At 41.6% G+C, this 24,118-nt stretch overlaps 1 protein-coding gene across 1 annotated transcript in view; it reads right to left on the bottom strand.

Moving 5' to 3' along the window:
- Nucleotides 1-727: 727 nt before the first annotated feature.
- Nucleotides 728-24,118, bottom strand: part of KCTD16 (potassium channel tetramerization domain containing 16) — a 163,479-nt gene continuing 140,088 nt past the window's right edge. The window contains exon 3 of the mRNA XM_074960518.1: nt 728-11,044. Within this exon, the coding sequence (XP_074816619.1) occupies nt 10,593-11,044 (452 nt within the window). The 3' untranslated portion in view covers nt 728-10,592. The remainder of the gene's footprint in view (nt 11,045-24,118) is intronic.

The raw sequence follows: 24,118 nt of genomic DNA, 5'->3' as shown, positions 1-24,118 counted from the left end.
GTGTAACATGTCAGCATGTATACATCTTTATATATGACAACTACATGATACCAAATGATTTATTATGATTCGTGCCAATACAATGTAGATGAAATTATTTTTGTTTGAATAGTGAGACAAAATAGCAGCAGATTTGCAGCCACACAGTTTCACAATACTGATAGCTGTATGTTTTCACTAGACTACTGTATAAAGACTAAAACAGTATATGGAAGCTATTAATATCTAATTAGAATCACTAGCAATGAAGAGAGTAAACAAAACCGCATGATTCTCTGCCAGAAGTGCAGCTACGGCAGAATGGTAAGAGCTTCAGTTATATCTACCATTGAAGACCCAGTGCTTCTGTAAATAGGCAGTTTGTCTAGTAGTTGGACCAGATATGTCCAGCAGATGCCATTCCAAGAATGACTACTCTCAGATCACAGGCATCTCCCCCCAAGCAGCTCTTTCTTTCAGGATTTTATTTTTAACAGGGAAATACAGCAGGCTAAAAGCTACATGTTTTACATACCACAGTAAAAACAGGTACTGAGTTATATTTGCTAGAGTCACAGTAGTTTATGTATATTTGCTATTCACAGACTGCAGAATATTGCCAAATAACCTCACTGGTGGGGACTGACAACATGGAGATACATGCATTCATGTGAGACCTTAATCAATGATGTCTATACTGTATTAAGCACATTCATTTTTTTAAACACCTTCCAGTAAAGTTGATTCCTTTAAACTTTTAGTTAAAACTGCTTTTTTTTTTTTTTTTTTTTTACAATTACTCACAAAATAACCTGTAAACAAGTTGACATTACACTTATGTACAAGTGAACCACATTGGAAAGTAGAAGAGGTAATTCAGTGGGTGCCACTTGATATACATCAATGTGCAACAGACTGACTCAGGCCCGGCAAAGTCATTAAGTGCTTGTATGAGGTCAGAAAATGTAATATGAGCAAGGCCCCGTATAGATCACAATATCACAGAAGTCACAAAAGAAACACAAAATCCTATGTTTGCTGTGGAAATATTGCATTAGATGCATTTACTCTATGGTTGTGTGTCTATGTGAAATCTAAAGAGTTGAGTCATATTTTTGGCTAGCTCAGTACCAATTGCTGACAAAAAGCCAAAATCCTCTTCTAACATTCCCTCCTATACTCCGGTTTCTCTGCATGTGAGGGGCTCCCATTAATGATGTCAATGAGAGAGCCATGCGTGAACCAGAGCAGAGGTTTCTATGTGGAGCTGAGAGAAGAATTTTGCCCATTAAAGCAACTGGGCCTGATGCTTCACCCACTGACATCAATAGGAGTTCTGTTTCTGTTCTAAAGACCAGTTCCTTTTTATTTGTTCCTTGCCATAGATTCAAATTCACAACATCATAATCATAAGCCGATTTTCATTAGCAATATCAATGCCAAAACACATAAAATATGTCTTTAATGATTTGAACAATGCTTTCTTGTCCTTTTCCAATACTCCACATACAAAACCCCTTTGGGCATGAACAATCCATGATACCTGGCAATGTTTTGTACCATGATTTACATGGGGCCTTATACATAAGGTATTTGTAAAGTCAAGTCTACATGCATACACACAGCTGATGAAATGGGGTGTATGGAAGGGTAAGAAATGGGACTACCTTCTTTTGGTTTTTAGGGCAAAGAAGTGGTGGGATGAGAGGGGGGATCACTTGATTAATTTCTGGTCATTGCCAGTAGTGATCAGACTTGCTTTCATTTTCTACTTCAGCACAATTCTTTGCAAAGCAAAAGACCAAATGGACCCATCAGAACTGGAATGAAAGTACAAAACCTGCCCTCCACTGCCACACTGCTATGAATCATTTACACGACACTGGGAAGTACTGCACTTACAGATAACTTAGGAAAAAAGTAACTGGGAGTTATGAAGATTTGTGTGCTCTTCCTTCCTCTCCCTTTTATGCTTTGAGTTCTACTTAACTTATCGAGGGGTATATCTCTGTGTTTGGATTTATGAAAATGAAACACCTTCAGAAGGGACAAGATTATTTTTCAGATAGCCACCTTAGAAGCTGCAAGCCAAATCCACTTCTTGAGGAAGAGTACACAAATCCACAGAAGCCCACAGAGTTGCACCTACTTACACCAGTGGTGAATTTATCATTGGATGGCTCCCATACCCCAGGGGTACAACACATCATCATGGTTGTGAAAGGTAGGTGATGGCAGATGCATAATGTATTCAGAATACAGTCACTCCAAGGTGCACTTGTGCTATTTACAACAGAACTTTTTAAACTATGTCTTAAGCAAATCAGCAACTGTACCTAAAAGATCACAAAAGGGAACAAGTTAACCAAAGACTGGTTTTGCAATGCCTTCACAGAAGTAATAAGGCCTGTTCACCACATAATACAGGTGGATTTGCACCACATTAAAGGTTAACAGCTTTCCTCTCACTCACTCTCAGACACACACATTTTTATTACTAACAGAAGTTTTATTTGTTATTCTGGTCCCAATGAACTCAATGGAAGTTTTGAAATTGACTTCAAAGGAACTTGGATTTGGCCCTTATTATGTGTGGAAAATAACTCAAATATCCAGTTTGTTCCCCAAATATTTCAGAAAGGTAATTGCATTGCAATTTGACTTCATATCCGTGATATAACTGACCACACATATTCTAACAATGGGCATACATGGCTGGATAAAAATAAAATAAAAATGACTGAACCTAAATTCTCAATCCAAACTCAAGCCCGATAAACATTTTTAGAGCTCAAAATGTTAGCTTTTGAGTTTTGTTACTTCAATTTCATTTTCACACTCTCTGTATTACCTGGCATCAACCAGAAACAGAAATAGCAAAAAAAAAAAAAAAAAGCGCATAATTTTCTGGTATTTCTCACTAAAGCAAAAAAGTAATGGAAATATTACTAGAAAGGCTAGTCTCACAACATATCTGGTTCTATTTCTAGACCAAACCTGTATGTATAAGAATCCAAAAGTTAGCGTGCTTAATCAAATGGAATTTACCAAGCTTAGCCCTTACCTAATAAGTATTTTCCACTGTATTTTACTTCCAAGTTGAAACCTGCTGCCATTAAAAATCACTGGGAGTTTTTGCCATTGAGTTTAACAGGAGTTGGATTGGACCTTATGCCTCTTGCAGCTATATGTATACATTTGTAAGCAGCTGATATGTTACCTTACGTTGCAAATACAGAATGCTTTGTTTTTGCTGTCAGTATCTGGTGTCTGATCCTTTGTTCTAACCAGAAACGTGTTTTTTTTTACTAAGGAAGAAAGGAATGTACTGTTGGCAAATTTTAAACAAGTGCCTGTGTAAGGGAATTGCCTGGTGATTTCCACATTCACAATGGAAGAAAATTCTGTTGCAAAGGCAAATTCCCAGGTCAAAGGTGCACAACCAACCTGGGGATGCATTACAGAATCAGTTATTTTTAAGAGTGAAATCGAAATAGCCAACGGTCAGCTCCTCCCCTCAGGTATGCACATAAAGCTTCATTGACATCAATGGGAGTTGTACATGGGTATATGAGGGCACAATTTAGCTCCTAATAATTGTTTCTAAAATAGGCTAATTTCTTAAGCCCAGTTGGATAAACTTGTAGGGACAATATTGCTGCTGCCGAAGTCAATAAGACTTTTGCCATTTGGCAGGCTTATTTCTAGTGGAAAGGATCGGTTCTTTGCACCCGTGTAAATTATTGTGCATGGTGCAGGGCAACAGGATCTTCATGACTAGCCATGCACCTTAAATCCTCTGTGGGTTTTTTTACCTCTGTTTTTCTACTATCTTTTCTTCTTCCCTCTTTCAGTTTTCTCATTCACATACATAAGGATAGCTAGGACTACAGCCCTGACAATGGTTTGCTACCTCACTTTGTATAGCCAGGGGAAAACGCTTGAAAGGCCCATGTGAAATGAAAAGGCTCCTTAAATTTTGAGTAAGGATAACATTTCACTTCCATGATAGTTCTGACAGCTGCGACTGAGGTACAATTCTGCTACCCGCCTACTGCAGGAATTACTCCTGCATCTTCTAACAGAGCGCTATGAGTAGTCCTGTGCCCTATAAATCTATGAGAACAAACTCCACAAAGTCCTGTGTGTGTGGGTGCATACACACACATACACACAGATCAAGTCTTCCAAAGTTTATATATTACAGTTCTCAGAGAAGAAAAAAAAATCAGCCCCTCGTTACATCTCTAGGTACTGTCAGCTGCTTGTGTTTATTATGGGGCCAAGTAAAGGGCCTGCTGCTCGGTTCTAACCCATTGCTGCATGTAAATGAATGAAAAGGCCAGCGCTGAGATCAGGCTGAAAAGAAAAAAAAAAGAGTCTGTACAGTGAAGAGAGTTGATATCCTAATGTAAGAATTGCGACTACCACTGTCACACTGAGTAACAGAAAAATTACCCTGTCTGGACAATGCCCACGACGGCTCCTAATCTGGGGGTATGTAATTTCCCCTCATTTCTTCTACTTTAGTGTTAATGACAGGTGCCAGAGTGACACTTCTAGAGTCCAAAGTCCTCTCTCCACAGAATGTGCAGATCAGAGGCAGAAGCAGTGTAAGCTTCGCACATATCAACCCCTCCACCAATACCGCTAATGATTAAGTCTTGATTGTGGCTTTATTCTTCAGGCAGTAATGGGTAGGACAGCCCCACGCCACACCAGGAGAAGCACCAGACAGACAGACAGGCAAATCTCTGCAGCTTTTCTGTGTGCACTGGAGGGGAAGCCAGGGAGGGAGGAAGGAGGAGTGCGGGTGGAAACAGTTTCCCTGGTGCACCAGCCTGCAGCTAGTGCGGGGGTGGGGGACGGGACAGCCAACATCCCATCCCTTTTCAACATCCTGTTTCCTGAATAGAGAGAGTGAGCAAACAGCCCCTTCACTCTAAAAAGCATAGGGTGCACAGAGCCTACTATCATGGGAAATTCTTGCATAGCCATGCAAATTGGGGTGTGGCTTCTTGTGCACCACCCAGGCCCTGAGCAGACAAGCAAGGGCCTCTGATAATCAACCCCCCATATAGAGACCAAATTCCTTCCTCAGAAACCCATGCACCTACAAGAAATTAACTCAGTACAAACAGCAAGAATGAGGATAACATGGAGGGATAGTTTATATGCCTAATAAACCCCATATTAACTCCCTACTATCCAAGCCTGGCCCGTGATCCCACTGAGCACTGCGCTTTTACATTTTACATGTTCCCCTTGTAGTTCGTCTATTTGTCTGCGTGTCTCTTATCTTGCAGGCAGGGACTGTGCTCTCATCATTAGCACAGCACTCACCACATTATGGGTGCTCCTGCAAACAATTGACGATATAAGACTTGTTTTATTAAAAGGGCCTAAGGGAGTTAGGCACTCATCAATTGAAAGTTGGCACCTAACTTCCTTAAGTCCCAGCCATAACTAACAATAATATGGAGGGAGCATCTTTAGGGGAAAAGTGTAGTTCCTTCCTATCTGGCCATTTTCTGTGACCTGACTCACTGAACCCAGTCAGCGCATGCTATTTCTTACTCTCCTTTCGGAAGCTGATATGCCCAGCAGAATGGTTTGTCTTTTCAAGTAAGTGCCTAATTTTAGAGGATTGCTGTGTCTAGGGTTCCTCTTGCATTGAGTAACAGGCTGTAAAAAAATGAAACATATGCGTTTGTTTCTGCACAGCACATACACTGCCATGCGGGAGCCACGAGTTCCACATCAGCTTCCTAGCTCTGAGGCTAGAAAGGGATTGGGAAAACTCTTTGACACATACAGGCAGCAATGGGGACAAGTTTGAGTTTAGTCCTCTCTGGGCTGTTTTTAGGATACGTCCCATGCAGAGCTGTCCAAGCTCCTTCCCAAGGCTGCACGTACCCCACACAGAAGAATTTACTTAAGACACTTATGGGCAAAAAGCATTTCACTGAGGGGCCAGATTCTCATTTTCACGAAGGCCTCGTACACCAATCCAGCACTGTAAACCAATCTCAAAGTGGGTGACTTTACATTGCCAAGGCAGTGCAAAGTTATGCCTACACATGGAGCTGGGGGGCGCAATTCCTAGCTTGCTCTCGTTGAAACTAGCACATTAAATATAATAGTGTCATTGCAGCAGCTCGGGCTCACCACCAGGGTACAGACTCATGGGGTTTGCACTCAGGCTGACTAGCCTCTCCCACCACTCACCACTGTCCGTGTTACCAGGACTACAGTACCGTAACTCCTCACTTAAAGTTGTCCTGGTTAACATTGTTGCGTTATTAGGTTGCTGATCTGTTAGAGAACATACTCATTTAAAGTTGTGCAATGTTCCGTTATAAGGTTGTTTGGCTCCCCTGCTCCACCCGCAGCTCCTGCCGGCAAGTGGGGTCGGGGCATGGGGGCTTGCCCCACTCCGCCCACCCGGCGCTCCTGCTCAGGAGTGGGATCGGGGCATGGGAGCTTACCCCACTCCGCCTGCCCGTCATTCCTGCCAGGGAGCAGGCAAGCCCCCGACCCCACTCCCCAGCAGGAGCTGTAGGCAGAGTAGGGGAGCCAAACAAGCCTCCGTGCCCCAACCCCACTACGCCCCTGCCTCAACCAAGCTTCACAATTATCATTGGTGAGTACAGTATTAAATTGTTCGTTTACAATTATTTAAAACTTATACTGCATATGTATATAATGTCTTTTGCCTGGCGAAAAAAAAATTCCTTGGAACCTAGCCACACCCCCCATTTACATTAATTCTTATGGGGAAATTGGATTCGCTTAACATCGTTTTGCTTAAAGTAGCATTTTTCAGGAACAAAACTACAACGTTAAGCAAGGAGCATATTTAGCATGCTAGCTCGGAGAGAGCTAGCATTATGTCTGCACAAGCTGGGATTCACCCCTCCAGCTTCAACTGTAACCATCCCTTCGAATCAGGCCCAGGAAGTCTATACTGATGTTACACAAGTGTAGCAGTCACTCTTTCAATTGAAATAATGAGGAGCATGACCTGAAATGGAGAGCTGGAATCACCAGGGAACAAAGCTATCTCTGATGGAACTTCACCAGTCAATGGAGTTAATCCTGAGATAAATTTGGTCCTAGGAATGGATATACTATATAAGTAACAAAGCAGAATATACATATAAGCTTTCCGGCTAGTGATTATTAAAGTTCAAGACTCTTATTTCGGTAGTGGTGCAGAGTAATAACCATTTAATCTAAAACGGGAAATATGAAGGCCACATGGATCAAACCCATTCTGGTGCATTTCATTTGGTCTAATTTTTTCTGCAGATATTAATCATTGTACAGTCCTGTGCAAACTGAGTCAAGTCCATTCAAACTCTGAGAGAAAGAAAGAAAAACAGGGTACACGCTCCCTCTCTTGGTCCCTCATATTGTGTAATGCAATGTTTTGGAGATTAAAAAGAAAAAGAAAAAGTGAAACTCTGAAGCTGAGGATGCCAGGTTCTAGCCATTCTGGGTTATCAAAGTAGAGAAATGGTCTATGTTGTGCATGGAAATCTCAAAACAAATTCCTGCTGAAGCGAGAGCGAGAGTCAACCCTCTGTTCATTTTCTCCCTAATTTGCTAATACAATGAATTAATGTTAGACTTCTTCCTTGTGACTTGCAGAGAGCAGAACTGATAGTGGAGGAGGATTCTGCATAATGCCTGATGGTATCAAAACCTCGCAAAAGGCTCACTTTCTGATTTGGCATGTCTTCCTGATACTGACTGGCTCAAAATAGAAAAATCACAGTTTCGAAGTCTTAAAGTGTCAGAGACAACAGAGCTGTTCTCTGGTGTGGACATAACAAGAAAGAGAAAAAGCACCATTTAAGCCAATCCGTATGTCTTGGGAGCCAGCCTAGTGTTCTTGCTTTGCATCAACACACACAAGGAAAGTTGCAGGAAAACTTTTTAACACAGTGCTATCAAGAGTGATTCCAGGTCAGCAGCTGTAAATAGGGACGAGTGAATGTACAAGAGAGACAATTGTTTTTAAAAAGAGGAAAAGCAAATCTGTGGCAAGCAGAGGGATGTATGTGTGCGAGCACACGGATGTGCAAAGGTGCATGTGAATATGTGTGTGCAAGCATGTGAATGTGGGTAGGTGTGCATCTGAAATGCATGTGTTTGAGTGTGAACATGTGTTTTAATAACTGAATTTGTTTAGTGCCTGATCCTGTGTGGTGCAGAGCTGTCCAATTTAGCTCAGCACTTCTCAGGTCAGGCTTTTGCTTACTATATTTACTCTACACATGACAATAATTAGGAATCCCTAGAACTAGCATCCCTTTCTCATGTAAAATATCTTGGTAAACCCTTGCAACCTTAACTAGAGATGACTCCAAACTACAAAATCCAGATCTCATATCCCTGTAATTTGAGGGTGTTTTGATCTGGGGATTTGGTTTATGCTCAGCTCTGTTCACAAGCGTCTCACATTTTTCAGTTGTTTGAGACACGTTACTTCCCTTTTGCACATGCAATTAGCACCCACAAAACCTGTGCCTGCATTGCACTTGCAGTTCAATGGTAGGCACAAATCTGAATGATAGGACCTTTACCTATCTGATTATGCAGATTTGCCATCACAGTTCATTTTGCAGGTGCAAAAAGAATGTAAGTTCAAATTATGTGGGAGCAAACTGCACCTGCAGGCAAGGAGGCTGGGCCTCAGACCTACTCAAATATACTATGTTCAATCCAAATGTACCTCTATTCTATGCACACTTGAAGTCATCTCCCTTGTAGCATTGTGAATTGGGAATGCTAGAGATAGCGAAGCTTTAGAAATGTTACTGATTCTAAACAAGGCAATATCACCGCTTATAAAGCTATCGGCTTTATTGGTTTCTGTGCCTCTCACTTTATGTCTTGAGACATTGATTGACATGTGCCAAACTCCCCAGCTAACTAGCTCCCATCTGCAGCCAGTGGAAGGCCCACGTGGACCCATTGATGCAATGCATCTCTAGGTAACTGCTTTACAGACTGTTTAGACACCAATCTCATCCCACCAGATGCAGTCTGTCTCTGGGACTCCCCTTCATTACCTGACTCTTCACTTTTCAAATCCCATCCATGGGACCTTTGGCTCCCACTGAACTGTTGAGGGACATCAGGTTCTTACTGGTCTGTGGAAAGAATTAGCTCCGGAATGACAACTAAGAGGCAGTTTTAGGCGAACCTGTCAAGGAAGGACTGTGCTTTTTTTGTTGTTGTTGCCTGGGCTCAGTAGGTTCTTGTTCTGCTGTGCCTGCGTGTGGCATCCCTTCTTCCCCGCAGTCCCATCAAACTGAGCTTGCTGATCATTTCCCATTTAGTACACATTATGGGTAACAAATGGTACTAAATTAAGCCTGCCACCCAATGGGTTATCCTACAGACTACAGAAAGGATGCTGATAAGGCAGTTTCCATTACAGAGTGTGTTTGGTTTCTATTCAATTTTTAATTTCCTTTTGAAATGTATCTAGCTGGAATGGCATGGTGCCTGCCATTTTAACAATCAATTTCCTGCCAGTCAGAGCACAAAATGCATCTTGTTAGGTTTATAATTTCTTATAATTGCATCTGCGTCGGATGGGAACGGGAGGCGGCTCTCATTTGTTTGGGCCAAAGACTCTTTGGCAGCAGGGTCTGGCAGGCTTACATAAATCAGCTGAGATCACTGGCTCAGCGGCTTGACCCACCATCTCTGGATCCCCCTTTCCAATTTGAATCGTTCCTTAATAAACCCTTTGTCACCCGGAAGCTTTGGGGAAGAGGTGTTGGAACAAAGGAGATTAAAATATACATCATAGTAAAAAATTCCTGGAATATTTTGCCCACAGTTGCAACAGACACAGACACTTTTACAGTGCTCCACTTCCAAACTCCCCCCACCCCAAAAAATAACAGATGGAGAGAGATGGTCTTCTACTGTTCACACCTCATAAAGCTAGAGGGGAAATGGAGCACACAGAGTGCTAACAATTGCTTTTTCATTGTTGTTGTTGAGAAAGTGCAGTTATAAGGAGAGAACCAGAAAAATTCATTATGCAATATAAATATACACACATATATATGTATATTCATGTGTATACATACGTATATATATATACACATATCCTTCATGTAAACTGACATGGCATAGCGTGTTTCTTTAAATCATGTACATCTGCCCCTCCCTGACTCCTCCAAATAAATTAATTAAAAGGAGAACTCAAAAGGCATGTAGTTTGCGGAACCCCCCCCGGCCACTGCCTGATCATGTGTGGGACTTTCTCCACCGGCACCAGGTGCATCTGTGTGTGGGTTTCTTTAGTTGGTAATGTTGTTGTGCCTTTAGTGTATAAAGTATTCAGCTTGCGTAAGACTAGGGGCTTACAAACAAAAGCATTTTTCATTGTGCTTCCACAACTTGAAAAATATCATTACCCTGTGACTATAAATGTTAAGGTGAAATAGGCAAATTAGGCAGTACTATCAAGATGGATTTGTTTTGTGACCTAACAAATTATTATGATTCCTTTTATTTCCTTATCGTTAAGGATCTTGATCTGTAAATTGTAATAAGGTTATTTTCCCCCCTGCCCCGCCCCACTCTTATAGATGATACTTTCGTAGCAGTTCAGATTGCCAGGGGTGTTTCCTTTCTGGAAACCTGTCTGGGATTTTGATTTTAAGGAAATCCTGGATGCATTTTTCTAACTCTTCCTCAATAGAGAGCTTTTCTTTCACTGCTTTTTTTTTGCTAGAGTTGGATTCCCTGGAGCCAGACGTTAGAGTTCGGAGCAGGTCACTTTTTCTTCGGATTTCAGACTGCTGAAGTAGCTGTACTGGGCCCTTCTTGATTGGCCGATCTAGAGTCTGTATGTTGGGCTGGCGGGTGACAGGGCCACAGATGACAGTCTCTTGTGGGGAGCTGGCTTCTGATTGGCTGTCACAGCTGGAAGTGGATAGTTCATTGCAAGATGTGCCACTTTCCCCCTCTTTATCTCCTTTGCCATTTTTGCAGCAGCAGTCACAATGGGATGAAGACCACCTTGAAGGCTCACCTAAAAGAAGGAACAAAGCACACAGTGCGGTTACAAAAAGCACAGACATCTGGGCTGCCATACACACACAGCAGGGTATTCCTTCATATGCCACCAAATAAACTACTGTCTATTAAGTACACTTGTGGTAGCAGAAGAAAATGGGGAGGAAAGGAATCTAGTATAGTGGTTAGAGCAGGATAAAACCTCTCAGAACTCCTGGGTTCTATTCTAAGTTTTCTCAGTATAATCTTGGGTAAGTCAGTGTGACCAACATCTTACACACATGTGGAAATGCTTTGCTGGATCAGGAACTTAAACTCGTTGGGCCTGATTCTCATTAACAATAATATTCCTTTATTCCACTCGGGCAGTGTAAAGGGGCATTAATGTCCACTTTAAGGCCCCTTTAGATTGCCACAGCAGAGCAAAGACCCTTCGTGCAAGTGAGAATCTGTTCCCCTGTGTTTCAGTTTATGTATGTGTAAAATGGTTTTGCTGTTAGACTTCATTAATGAATGTTTGAAAAGTGCTTTGAGATCCTCAGATGAAACCACTATGTTAATGCAAAGAGCTATGTTGTTATTTTCTGATAAGTGAACGATGATTGTTTCAGAAAGCCAGGGGTAAATCTCAGGAGTGGTTTATTTGCTGCTAACTCCATAGCAGTTTACTAACAGGCCAAATCCTGAGATGCTCACTCAGATTCTTCATAGCCAAATTCCCACTGACTGTAAGATCTGAGTAAAATCAGAATAAGGTCTTCAACCTTTGGCCCATCCCTTCAACCCTCACTCACATTAGTAGTTCCATTGATGCCAATAAGATTACCTAGGTAAATAAAGGTTGTAGGATCTAGCCCAGGATCACTAATCCAGAAAAAAAAAGGTAAGTTATAAACTGACAGCCAAATGGAGCCAATATCCAGCTGGATGTCCCTCAGCAAAAATCCAGTGTTTAAGCTGCTGCCAATTCATGGACAAAGTTATGGCCTCACAACATGTAAATGGTCCACAAGCTCATTCTCGTGTTTGGTCTTCCAAAGGTTTTGATTTAATAAGTAAAGGGCCAGGCAAAAGGGAACAAAACATGCTTGAAGAGAAAGGAATGAAGATATAATTCTTGTTCAGGGAATAGGTGTCGCAGAGTAAAAATCAAGCTATCCCTGAAACAGCTGCATAGACCTAGGAATTTTCTTACTTAGAATATTCAAACTGTTCAGGTATTGATTGATGAAATGTTATTCTATGTCCCATCAAATTTCCCCATTAATAGTATGTTACCAAGATTGATAGGCTCAAAATCCAACCTATCTTTTTTGCTAATATATGTTCGTAATGTCCATTAATTCTTTCTGTCTTTACTGAATTCTGCAATTATCTTTTTGTAAAATAAAATACGAAAGCCAAAAAACGTAGCACTCATGAGCTATCCTACAATAACAAAACAGCCCGCACAGTTTAGTCTCATGAGCAACCCTACGACAACAAGCCAGGCTGAGCAGATTAACACTGACAGGCAGTCCTAAAATAATAAGGTAGGGCATACAACTTAGCAATTGTGGGCATCCCTACAATAACATGCTAGGGTGAAACCCTGACTCCATTGAAGCCAATAGGAACTTTGTCCTTAACTTCGAATAGGACCAGGATTTAATCCCCGGTGTTTACAGGCCAGCACTCACAAAAAACCTACAAGACAAAGCTGGGAGAACTCCTCTGCCTAATGCGTTAATTTGAGTTACTTGGCTGGGTGCAGAGCACACGTGGGGACACAGATGGAGTCATTTTGTATGCAGACACTGTTGCTGCTCTCTATCATTGTGTCCTTATAGTCAAGTGTGCACTGCTTCATCATGTGGCTCCATCACAAAGCTCCCCTGCCCCCCCGCCCGCATGTAATGCATTGGTGGCACTCTGGAGCAAGATGCGATACTCCTGATAGCTCATTTGTTGAAAGAGCAAGAACAACTGCTCTGAGGTCCAGGGCAGGCTGTGAATGTGCTGGAGACAGCTGACATATCCCTATTGAAAGCAAACAGTGAGATCTACATTCAGAAGTAGCATCCTTCTCACAAGGGAGCCCAGAGAATAGGATTTAATCTAGTGGAGTCGATACGTATGGACACGCACACAAAAATATACCCCAATGCATTGCCCTGGGAATGTGACTTCTTCTAAGGGAAAAACCAAAATGTTCTCTATGTCAAAATAAAATCCAGACTATAATGCTTCCACGGCCTGCAACTTGCTATTGAGAAAGATGCTGTCATTATTATTTTAATCACCATCCTCTCTATTCTTTCATTTAATTAAATGTAGCTTTTTATTCTTTTTAAAAAAGAAACAAAAAGCAGCACTAAAGTTCCAGTTATTGCAGACTATTTATGCGAAGTAAATATTTCTCACCCCACACACGCAAAAAAGTTACACAGCAGTCATATACTGAAAATAAGGGAGCTGACTGCAAGAAGGGGTTGTCTGTGTCAACATGTCTCTTGTCTACAAAGTACAGGGAATTCTCTCTTTTTTTTTCCCCATGTTCTACTGGAGAACTGCCCAATAGCCATAATCCATAACAAAGAAGGAAAGCTGGCACTGACAAAAAGTGTGTCCTGACCAAACTGCCGAGATAATCATGGATTTAAATGTCATTTGGAAGCATCCATCTTCCCAGTAAAATGTAATTATCACCTCCAACTAGCGCAGATTGGTAGCATTATTAAGGTCAAGAAAAGTGTAATTCAGCATGCTGTAGAGCAGCCTTATATCAGCAACACGGCATTTTATTCTACCCATAAAACAGACACGGGGCATGGCTTTTAGTGCTTCACATGCAATGCTTCACATTTTACTCTTCCAGGGAAGCTCTCTGCAATTTACACTGTACAAATGAAACCAAAAGAAAAGCAAGTGGTTTGTACTTTATGGAAAGATTGTGGAGGACAGACAAAGCCTCAAAGGCTTTCTGATCAGGCTGTTGGTAAGTAACCGGAAGGAGATGTCGTTCTGATTTCTGCATTATGTATCTTTAAATGTAGGGTTGTCTCCCTTTCTGTTGCAGAGGCTTCTGGGAATCACTTGCCATTTAGTGCTTCAGTTCAGCTGTGGAGTGACTGATATTTTCGCTCATGGAGACTTTGGGCTAGGTTCTCGTTTACACTACACAATGCTGCTGTGGTCAAGGGGCTTTAAAACGAAGGCACACACTACAGTCGTATCTTCTTTGGGGCTTCTTTACACACCAGAACTCCCTTAACTGGCTGGGCATTGTTGAAAAACATGGGCACAGAGGTCCTGCTCCAGTTCCAATGGGGCCTCTTTTGCCATTGCTCTGAACCTTGTGTGGGTGTGAAACACTTGCAAATCAGAATGGTAGCATTTGACTTCCACTTGGCACTCATTTTGCACTGATATGAATGACTAAATGAAGGGCAGGGCAGTGGTGAATCAGGCCCACTGAATGCAACAGAAGTGTTGGCACTGTCTCCAATGCTAGCTAGACTGGCCCTCTGCAATCTTAACTGGGCCATGGCTGTTGGGCATATACTAAAACATATAGCTGAACAGAAACTGCTGATTTTTCTTCCATGAGAAAGTCAAGCCCACTGGAGTGAAACAGAGCTTTGCAAGCTCACAAAATGCTCATGCGTTCTTTAAAAAGATGCACTGCTGAAACCTGCCACACCCGTCTTTCAAATTCTCCATCTTGCTAGTAGCTGTGACCAAAGTTCACATCAATTATAGAAACAGTTGGAAAAAAAACTTCCCCACCCTGTTACTTGCTGTTCCCTGTCAACGATGAAGGAGTCTTGCAGTCTGTGTGGCGAAATTTAATTCGTAGACTTGCTTCAAGACTGGTTCTTTATCTAGTCTGAAAAAGTCAATAATGGCTAAATTGAATTTTTTTTTATAATTCTCCCAGCTCTGGAAAAGACATTGCATACACGAGGCTTGGTACAAACTGATTGTGTGAAATTTGGAAAAACACATCCATAAGCCTTATTGATTTGCAGCTCCTTATTGTGGTTGACATTTTAACTTGATGGCATTTTTCCTCTGCTGCAACTACCTATTGTTTCCTGGTAAGAAGAGAACTGGTACAGAACTCCTGTACTGCATAAACAGAAAATGATTTATTCCAGCAAGCAACCGCAAGTGTTCAAAAAGGCAGAAATCCATCAGGTGCAAACTAGCTGATAGGGATGTACGTGACTGCACAGTGGACCCTTGGAAAATATCAGGAATCCAGTAAATAGCTTTCTTAAAGTGACACTGTTAACTTAAAAAACACATTTTTTCTGAAAATATTAAGTTTGATACAAGGGAGAGATTAGAAGGAAAAATACGTTTCTCTCTTTTTTCCTGTGTTTACTTTGTCCAGTTGACAGCACTTTGTGCATAGTTATTTTCACTGTATTCCCCTGTACAGTCAGTCATTTTTCCCTGTTGTCTGTGTGTATCTTTCATAAAGCAACTATGGAAGGGAAACACTTACATCTTGAGAAGAATGCTGATGTGAACCCAAGAAAATTAGTAGAAGAAGATCGGGAGCAGCAGTAGGAAATGTAACTACTTTTATCTTCTTTGTTTAATTGACTAGATTTCAAGTTGACAATGACTCTGTAATTAAAACTTGTAAAGAGGAAACCTATTTTAGTAATGCTACTCCTACCTATCTCTTATAGAGCACTTTTCTTCAATAGATTGCGACATGCTTTACAAAGGAGGTAAGCATCGTGATCCCCATTTTACAGATGGGGAACCTGTGGCACAAGGGGTAAACTGACTTGCCCAAGGTCACCCAGTGGCCAAGCCATGAATAAGCCTCAGGACTCCTCAGTCCCAGAGCTATCCACAGAAGTTAGAGACTCAGCTTATCTCCTTGCCTGTGCAGGATTCTTCCCTACAGCACAGTCTCTAGAGTTTTGTGCCATCAAGCTTAATGTGTCCCTGGTGATGGAGCTTCAACCACTTCCTTTGGGAAGCCATTCCACAAACTAATACATTGAGCTCATCAGCAGCAAGATTTTTTTATACCAACCCTGAATTTTTCCTTCCTTGACATCATCCCATTATTCTCTATTTATACCCCCCATCTACCACATTACAAGCCAGATCCTCAGCTGGTATAAATCTGCACAGCCCCATGGACAACAATGGAACTATGCCATTTACACCAGCAGAGAATCTGGCCCAGATTGGCTGTGACCATTGCAAAGGTGCACAGAGGGGGAAGATGACAGGTTTCAGAGGAGCAGCTGTGTTAGTCTGTATCCGCAAAAAGAAAAGGAGTACTTGTGGCACCTTAGAGACTAACAAATTTATTTGAGCATAAGCTTTTGTGAGCTACAGCTCACTTCATCTGATGGAAAATACAGTGGGGAGATTTATACACACAGAGAACATGAAACAATGGCTGTTACCATACACACTGTAACCAGAGTGATCAGGTAAGGTGAGCTATTACCAGCAGGAGAGTAGGAGGGGGAAAAAACCTTTTGTAGTGATAATCAAGGTGGGCCATTTCCAGCAGTTGACAAGAACGTCTGAGGAACAGTGGGAGGAGAGGGGAGAATAAACATGGGGAAATAATTTTACTCTGTGTAATGACCCATCCACTCCCAGTCTTTATTCAAGCCAAAATTAATTGTATCCAGTTTTCAAATTAATTCCAATTCAGCAGTCTCTCCTTGGAGTCTGTTTTTGAAGTTTTTTTGCAGAAGAACCTGCCACTTTTAGGTCTGTAATAGAGTGACCAAAGAGATTGAAGTGTTCTCCGACAGATTTTTGAATGTTATAATTCTTGACGTCTGATTTGTGTCCATTTATTCTTTTACATAGAGACTGACCAGTTTGGCCAATGTACATGGCAGAGTGCCTGCCATGAACCTCCTATGCAAGGACTAGAGATAATCACAGACCATGCACTCAGGAGAACACAGGGGTTGCTCCCTCCATCCTTCCTAAAAGTAAGGGAGCGGGTGGACAGGGCCACCATGGGGAGGGAGCTTCAGCAAGTACCCTAAAAGGTGAGCCGGAGTGCTATTCAAGTGCATCCCAGAAATAGAAACAGATCAGATTGCCCTTCCCTCTGAATGGAGAATCAGACAGAAATTCTGGGAGTGCAACATGTAACCCCGAATCAGAATCTGTCGTGTTTATATTGTGTACTAAGTGGTTTAGGGTACACCTGTGTTTTTAGTTTTCTGTCACATTGCCATGATGACTGCATCACTGAAATAGTCTCATCACCTGCAAATGGTTCAGGCACTGACCTCCTTTTGGCCTAGAGATAAAAATATACAAAACACCTCCAGTCAAAGAAAACAACTTGACTGATTCAGCACACCACAGGATTCAGCCCTGAGAGAATCAACTGGGAGTGTTAAAAGCAGGGACCTTTCAATTGCCGGACCCATTTATCCTCTATGTTGAAAATACATTTACATCAGGAGAGAAAAAAATCTATAGCTCTCTCCTTTTGATAGATATATTTTTGACAGTTTTGGGAAAGGTGTGAAACTCTGCTAAACATTCTCTTGAAGATCAAGGGGCCCAGTTTACTGGTTTCAAATTGCTGTAAATCAACTGGTTCTACTGGAGTTACTCCGAAATTACTCAGGTGTCAGTGAAATCAGAATCACACCCAGGCTTTCAGGCTACATAAAGTGCCATAAGTGTAATTTTTATTGGCTTCTGGTGACAACTGTGTGAACCTCAAGGTTTTACACTAAAACCCCATGGCATCATCATTATAAAGATAACATATCACACTAGTCAGACCAGTACATAAGGAAACCTAGAGAAAGAGGAAGAAAGCAAGGGAGGAAATTGAATTGCCCTTTAACATTTAATGAAATGGGGGGGAAATAGTTTTCATTAGACCATCTTCTGATAATAGAAAAGGGGAGGAAAAGAAGCATTTCAGAATTAAGCAGGAATGCATAAAATATATATTTGTGTGAATCAGTATCAAATTAATTACTGTACAGCTTAGCCAGTATTTCAAATGTTAGTTCAAACAGTCCTGCCCATTTCTGCCACAAATTCCAGTTTCAAGTTGAGTCCTTTCTTCATTGATTTCAGAGCTCACCGTCCGTTTTTCTAAATGTCATTCCAAGGCCCAGGCTGTTTTGCCACAAGAAGGGTGAACAGCTCCAATTTTTTCCCCATGCCAATGATGTGCAAATAAATAATAACTGAAATACGAAGGAAAAGTTTTTCCAAGGTGAGAGCATCATCTGCAAAACAGTGTGAGCACCAGTTGTGCATGGATAGCTTTTCTTTCACTGCACGAGGTATACCTGTGCATGTGAAGGTCTGCCTGCATGCACAGTTGCCCAGTTTGTTATTCTGCAAACTCACTTTGTGTAATTTTGACCCCTGTCAGACACTGTGGATTCCAAAAGCTTTCCTTAAATTCTTGGTTCTGTTGAACCAACCTTGTGCCTGTTGAAGTCAGTGGCCAAACTCCCATTGATTTCAGTGGTGCAGGATCAGGATTAGGAAATCAGGATTAAAAGATGTGTGAATAAGCATAGGGAGAGTGTTCCCTGGTCTTCTTGGCTTGGGCAATTTGCTTTCCCTGAACTCCCCCTTTTCTCTGACGCATGATGTGAGTTCTCATCAGGCAGGGGAATTTGAAATGGAAGGAGTAGAAAGAGCTGATGCCTGGCTGGGGGATTTGGGAGGCTCTCGATCTCTTGTCCGGGGTGAAGAAGCAGCAACTTCTCCTCTACAGGAAGATTTGTCCCACCTGCTGGCCCCATCCACTCTAAGAAGTAAAGAAAAGGAAACTCTCACACCAGCTGCCGCATTTTGCATAACGTGTGTTCTTTGAAATGTCCCAAACTTTTAACAGGCTGGACACTGCATCAGGTATCTGAACAATTTCTGGGGAAGAAGCTTTCAGACCCACACTTCATTCCCATTTTATTAGATTTTTTTTTTATCAATACAAATACTCCATCCTGGTAGAGAAGGGAGTGGGGAGAACCAGGGATGTGCCCCTCACCAGCTGTACACAAAGAACACACACACGTTTCTTTGCTGCTGATAGGCCCAGCAGTGCTGAAACAATTTTTATAGTGAGGGTGTGGCAGAAACCATGTATCTGGGTTGTTATTACTACTTCAGGCCAGGGGGGCGGTAGCACCCCCAGCATCCCTAGTTCCAGCACTTATGTATGGGTTTACCTGGAGACAGCAGAGCCTTTCAGACAGATTTTTAATCCTGTCCCCATTCTCTTCCCTTTGCTGCATCCTGTCACTAGATGATGATTTAATGTGACATCATCACCTCGTTACCAGTGGTGAGAGCCACCACAATTGTTCTGTTCCCGCCTCCTTTTTTTGGATCTGTTTTAACCACTGTGGAGGTGAGAAGCAAAACAGGGAGAAACAGCCTGTTAGAGACCAGAGGGCACCTATCTCAACAGCCCGGCAAGAGAACCTACTTGGACAACCAGCCAGCAGAGCTCAGCTGCCAACCCGGGAAAGACAACCTAACCAGCTTGTATACTGAGCTAACTAAAACAGTCCTTGAGTCTACTATGGGTGAGTTTGGCCTGAAATTAGCTGTCCTGGTTTGGAAAGAAGAAAAATGTTTTTGCTCAACAGAAAGGAGACAGCACTGACTGTTCAATTATGCCATGGAGGCCAGTTTGACTGCTCTTGTCTCTCTCTATACACCGTACATTAAAGCACTTATTAGGTTAGGCCGTCTGTTCCTGCACACCTGCTGGGGGTTGCTTGATTGACTCCATTGACTGGGTGCCTGGAGTCTAATTCTACAATCAGGATTCATTATATTGTTTGTAAACAATGACAGACTATGATAAATATGCATTTCAGTTAATTATTGCCTTCCCGTGTGCTGTACCACTTTCTCATTTTCATCTGCATGTCACATCTTAGCACCTGATCTTGCCTTCCTCTGGCTGTGACTAAGTAGATCTGCTTGTGGTAAAACAGATCAGACAGACCCACATCCATGGCCAAAGCCTGAATGCTGCTAAGCACCTGCTGTGCACCTTCAGTTACTATTGACTTCAGCGAAGGCTCCCTGAACCTCCCAGGAGCTGGTCCTCAAACTGTCCCCTTTTTGTAGCTTTAGATTATTCTTTGCCCTTCTCTTTTTATTAAAAAGATCTTTAAAAACACAACTCCCCACCTTCCTTTAAGGTAGGAAAATATCGCTCTCCATTTTACGGATGGAAGAACTGAGACACAGAAAGAGACGTACCCAATATCACGCAGGCATGTGTCAGTATCAGAAGCAGGAACAGTCCCCTGGAAACCCTGATCCTCAAACTCTAATCAACTTTTTCTACCAACTGAGCTGGGAAGCAGACATTCCCTATAAGTTTCATCTGATTTCATTAAACATAAGTCGTTATTTTGGTGCAACATACAGGACAAACCTGCCTCAGTTTGCTATCGCTACAAACATGTGAACAAGCTACAGTAGAGTTCAAATATATTAAACAATATGTTAATATAATTTACCATCTATTTAACTTTGGACACCATGGGCCAAATCCTCAGCACATGTAAATTGCTGTTATATTAGCTGAGGATTTGGCCCAACTTTTCCTCTCAGTTATGCACACATGAGTTAGTTAGAAAATGCTTAGTATTTTTCAAGGAAAATCCCTTTTTAAAGTTACCTGTGTACATGTTTTGGTTTTTTGACAAAAAAAGAAAAACAAACAACCCCTGCCTCATGTTTTCTAAACTGCTTTTGATTTTAAAAAAAGAAAATCTGAAGGTTTGGTTAAAAAAATGGGTTTTGCAAACTATAAATTGCTTCACCTGCCTTTCTACTGCAGCAGGACCCGAAAGGCTCCACTGGGTCCTGCACTGGGTGATTTATTCCAGAAGCTAAGAGACATCCTAATGTGCACCACACTATTGGGAAGGCAGATTTTATTCTGGGGAGGAAATAGTGGGGTGCATACTGGCCACCTCTCTCTCCAAAAGAAGGTATGTGGTCATCATAGTCGCAGCAATGGAACCTAACGAAATCTTTTGGGCCTCCTGGTTGCATAACTGGGGAGAGCACGCTGTCAGCTCCCTGGAACTTAGCAGGCAGAAGGCCAGGAGTGGAGCCACCTTGCAAGAGATATCAAAGAAGCAGGACATTTACTTTAAATTGGAGGGGAAGGATGATATTGTGGAAATGGCACAGAACTAAAAGTATGGAGAACAGGGTACCTTTCTTAGCTCTGTCACTGATTTGGTAGGTGACCTTCAGTAAGTTACTTATCTCTTTGTCCCTCGATTTCCCTCTAGATACAATGGAGGCAGTGTTGCCTAGTGGATAGCGCACTGGATAGGGAATAAGGAGACCTGGATTCTATTCCTGGCTTTGTTATTTGCCTGCTGTGTGACCTTGAGCAAATCACTTCACCCCTCTACGTGAGTTTCTGCATCTATAAAATGGGGATACTGATAACGTTGTAAACCACTTTGAGCTCTGTCGATGAAAAGCGCTATATAAGCACTGGGAATTGTTATTAGTTCTTCCTGACCTCCCAGGGGACTATTCAGACTGAATTTGTTAACTTTGCAAAGCATGTTGAGTGCCTTGGACAGAAGGGGCTATTAAAGTGCAAATTAGTATTATTATTTCTAGACAAACCAACATTCAGATATGCACTCAGTAAAAGGGCTTTTTATACCCTGCCTAAAAATTGAAGGATTCTGAGCAGTTTCAAAGGCAGTCCTGCCAAAAGAAATTTAAAAGCCAAAATCTGAACCAACTATCAATTTATCAGTCAAAAATGCATTCACCAGTTAAATGAATTCATTGAATGATGCATAGAGAAAAGAGTGACTAAATGCAAAACGGTTAGCAATTCAACACAATCTGCTGAACAAAAATAAATGAAAGGTCTATGTAGCTCAGGTTTCACTGTCATGTTTCTTTTAGAGATTGGTACAATCTTAGAGCCAGATTCTGATCTCACTCTGAATCTGAAATAACTCCACTGACTTCAGTAGAATCAATCCAGATTGATACCTGCTCTGAACATTAGAAAGCAGAGATGGGTTGTAATATGCCAGGCTCACTTATATTTTTTAAAACCCCACCCACATCTTCTCTTTCAAGTTTAAATTCCAATCTTACAGTCAGAGTGTAGGAGCATGTGCTATGTTCGTTTAGTAACTATAGTCACTAAGAATTTTCAGAAAGTTTTGCAGAATAGGAAAAAGGAAATACAGAAAAAATATAATTTGACAAGGAGAAGAAGAAAGCTTAAAATTTTAGACATTACAGAAGCCATAATTTTATCATCTTAAGTGGCTAATTTGCCCTCTGTTACATCAAGCAAAATGGTCGACATCAAAGCCAGTGAAAATGATTAGTTAGCCTAGTGCAGTGACTCAGCCCATAACCCCAGAATTATGGGTAATTGCATACTCTTAAAGTCTACTGAAAAATAAAATCTTTAGCACTGCTATTAGGAAGGAAAAATTACTGTGGGACTTGATGGCTCAGAAGATTGCTAATGGGATACAAAAATATGTCACCTCTAGCCCAGCAGTGCAAATCAAGTCCAGAACTATGAGTGCACATCAGTACTACATGAAGACGGCTTGATGGCCTGTGTGAAATGAATTGGTGGTCTCAATCCAGCTTCTAATGAACAAGTACCAATATAGCAAAAAGCGAAAAATAATTCAAATATTCGTTTGAACTGGTTGGGTTTTTTGTTTGTTTGTGGGGAGGGTTCGTTTTGTTGTTTTTTGGAACCTCAGAAAATGTCTTTGAGTGTTCAGAGTAGATTCAAGTTTAATTCCTATTTTCCCCAAACCAGCTCACCGATACTTAGTTTCCCTATTTGGGAAGGCCATCAACAACTTAATATGCCTTAACCCTGTACACCCCCCAATCAAGGCTAACTGACTGAGTTTTCTACTCTACCACTATTCCCAGCACTGAAAAGTTGGCTTACGTAGCAGGGGGAAGCTTTAAAGAGTTAAGCAAGAAAATATTTTCTTGAGGAAGAAGCAGGCTACTTAGGAAAAAAGTTAGGAAATCGCAGTGGAATCATTTCTGCACATTCCATGCCTGTTCCAAGACATTGAAGCATTCCTGAGAGCACTTCTTTCACAGTGGCAATCTGTCAGAAGCCCCGGTCACTTCAGAGAACTCTCACTCCTGACATGATTGAGAGGCCTGGTTTTGATGGATTTACTAACTGTGTGTCTCGGCGAGAGTGAGATACTTTGGGGATGACTGCTGCTGCAACCTATTCGCAGCCTCGCTCCTCTCAGAATGTCATCGGAAAACCAAGATCTCCCCCACTGTGCCACCAATGAAGATTTTTGCATTTTGAAACTTCTGAAGCATGACAACTTTACAGAGCCCTGGTGCATTCACTTGGAGGCTTAAAATCTTGTTCAGTATTTGGGCTGAGGTTGTTAGTCACCTGAATGAGATAAAGAGGCCAGCGTGCCTTTTTTTTTTTTTAGCAGTTTAGGGCAACTGGGACATTTCTGGGTCAGCTCTTGTACACTGTGGTTAGGTAAATAGCTAGACTGAGATGCAGTATCTGGGTGTCCACTTTTCGGTTAGAGGTCTGTGTTGTCCTCTTTTCTTTAGTCCTCCTACCTCTACCTGTTGACACCTCGAGAAGAGGTGCAGTTAAAGGACCAAGCATTCTTGAGAGGCCTGACAAAGTCACTACATCCAACACATTGCTTTCATAAGTATTTATCCAAAGAGGGTGAAGTGAGGTATGTAATGAAAGCTTATGTCATACTGATCTTCACAATCATTGTGAGATATATGTAGAGATGATATTTAAGGAGTTGTGTGTATGTACTAAAGATATGTTTAGAGACTGTCCCAGGCGCAGCTGACAAAAAGGTTTTTTCCAGACAGGAGATAAGATGGATCTCTCTCGGTCAGATGTAAATTAAGCATTGTAAGTCAATAAAATGGAAACCCCATTTGCATACAGAACCAATACAGGCATGTGAAATCAACAGGGAAGATGACATAGGAGAACAAACATCAGAAGGCTATTTCAAAGGTTTTCTGGACTATAACTGGGGCACAAGTAAGACATTTTGTCATCCATTCC

This window comes from Natator depressus, chromosome 8 (genome assembly GCF_965152275.1).
Source record: "Natator depressus isolate rNatDep1 chromosome 8, rNatDep2.hap1, whole genome shotgun sequence".
Classification (NCBI taxonomy): domain Eukaryota; kingdom Metazoa; phylum Chordata; order Testudines; family Cheloniidae; genus Natator; species Natator depressus.
Note: the sequence above shows the minus strand (reverse complement) of the source record. Positions and strands in the feature narration are given on the sequence as shown.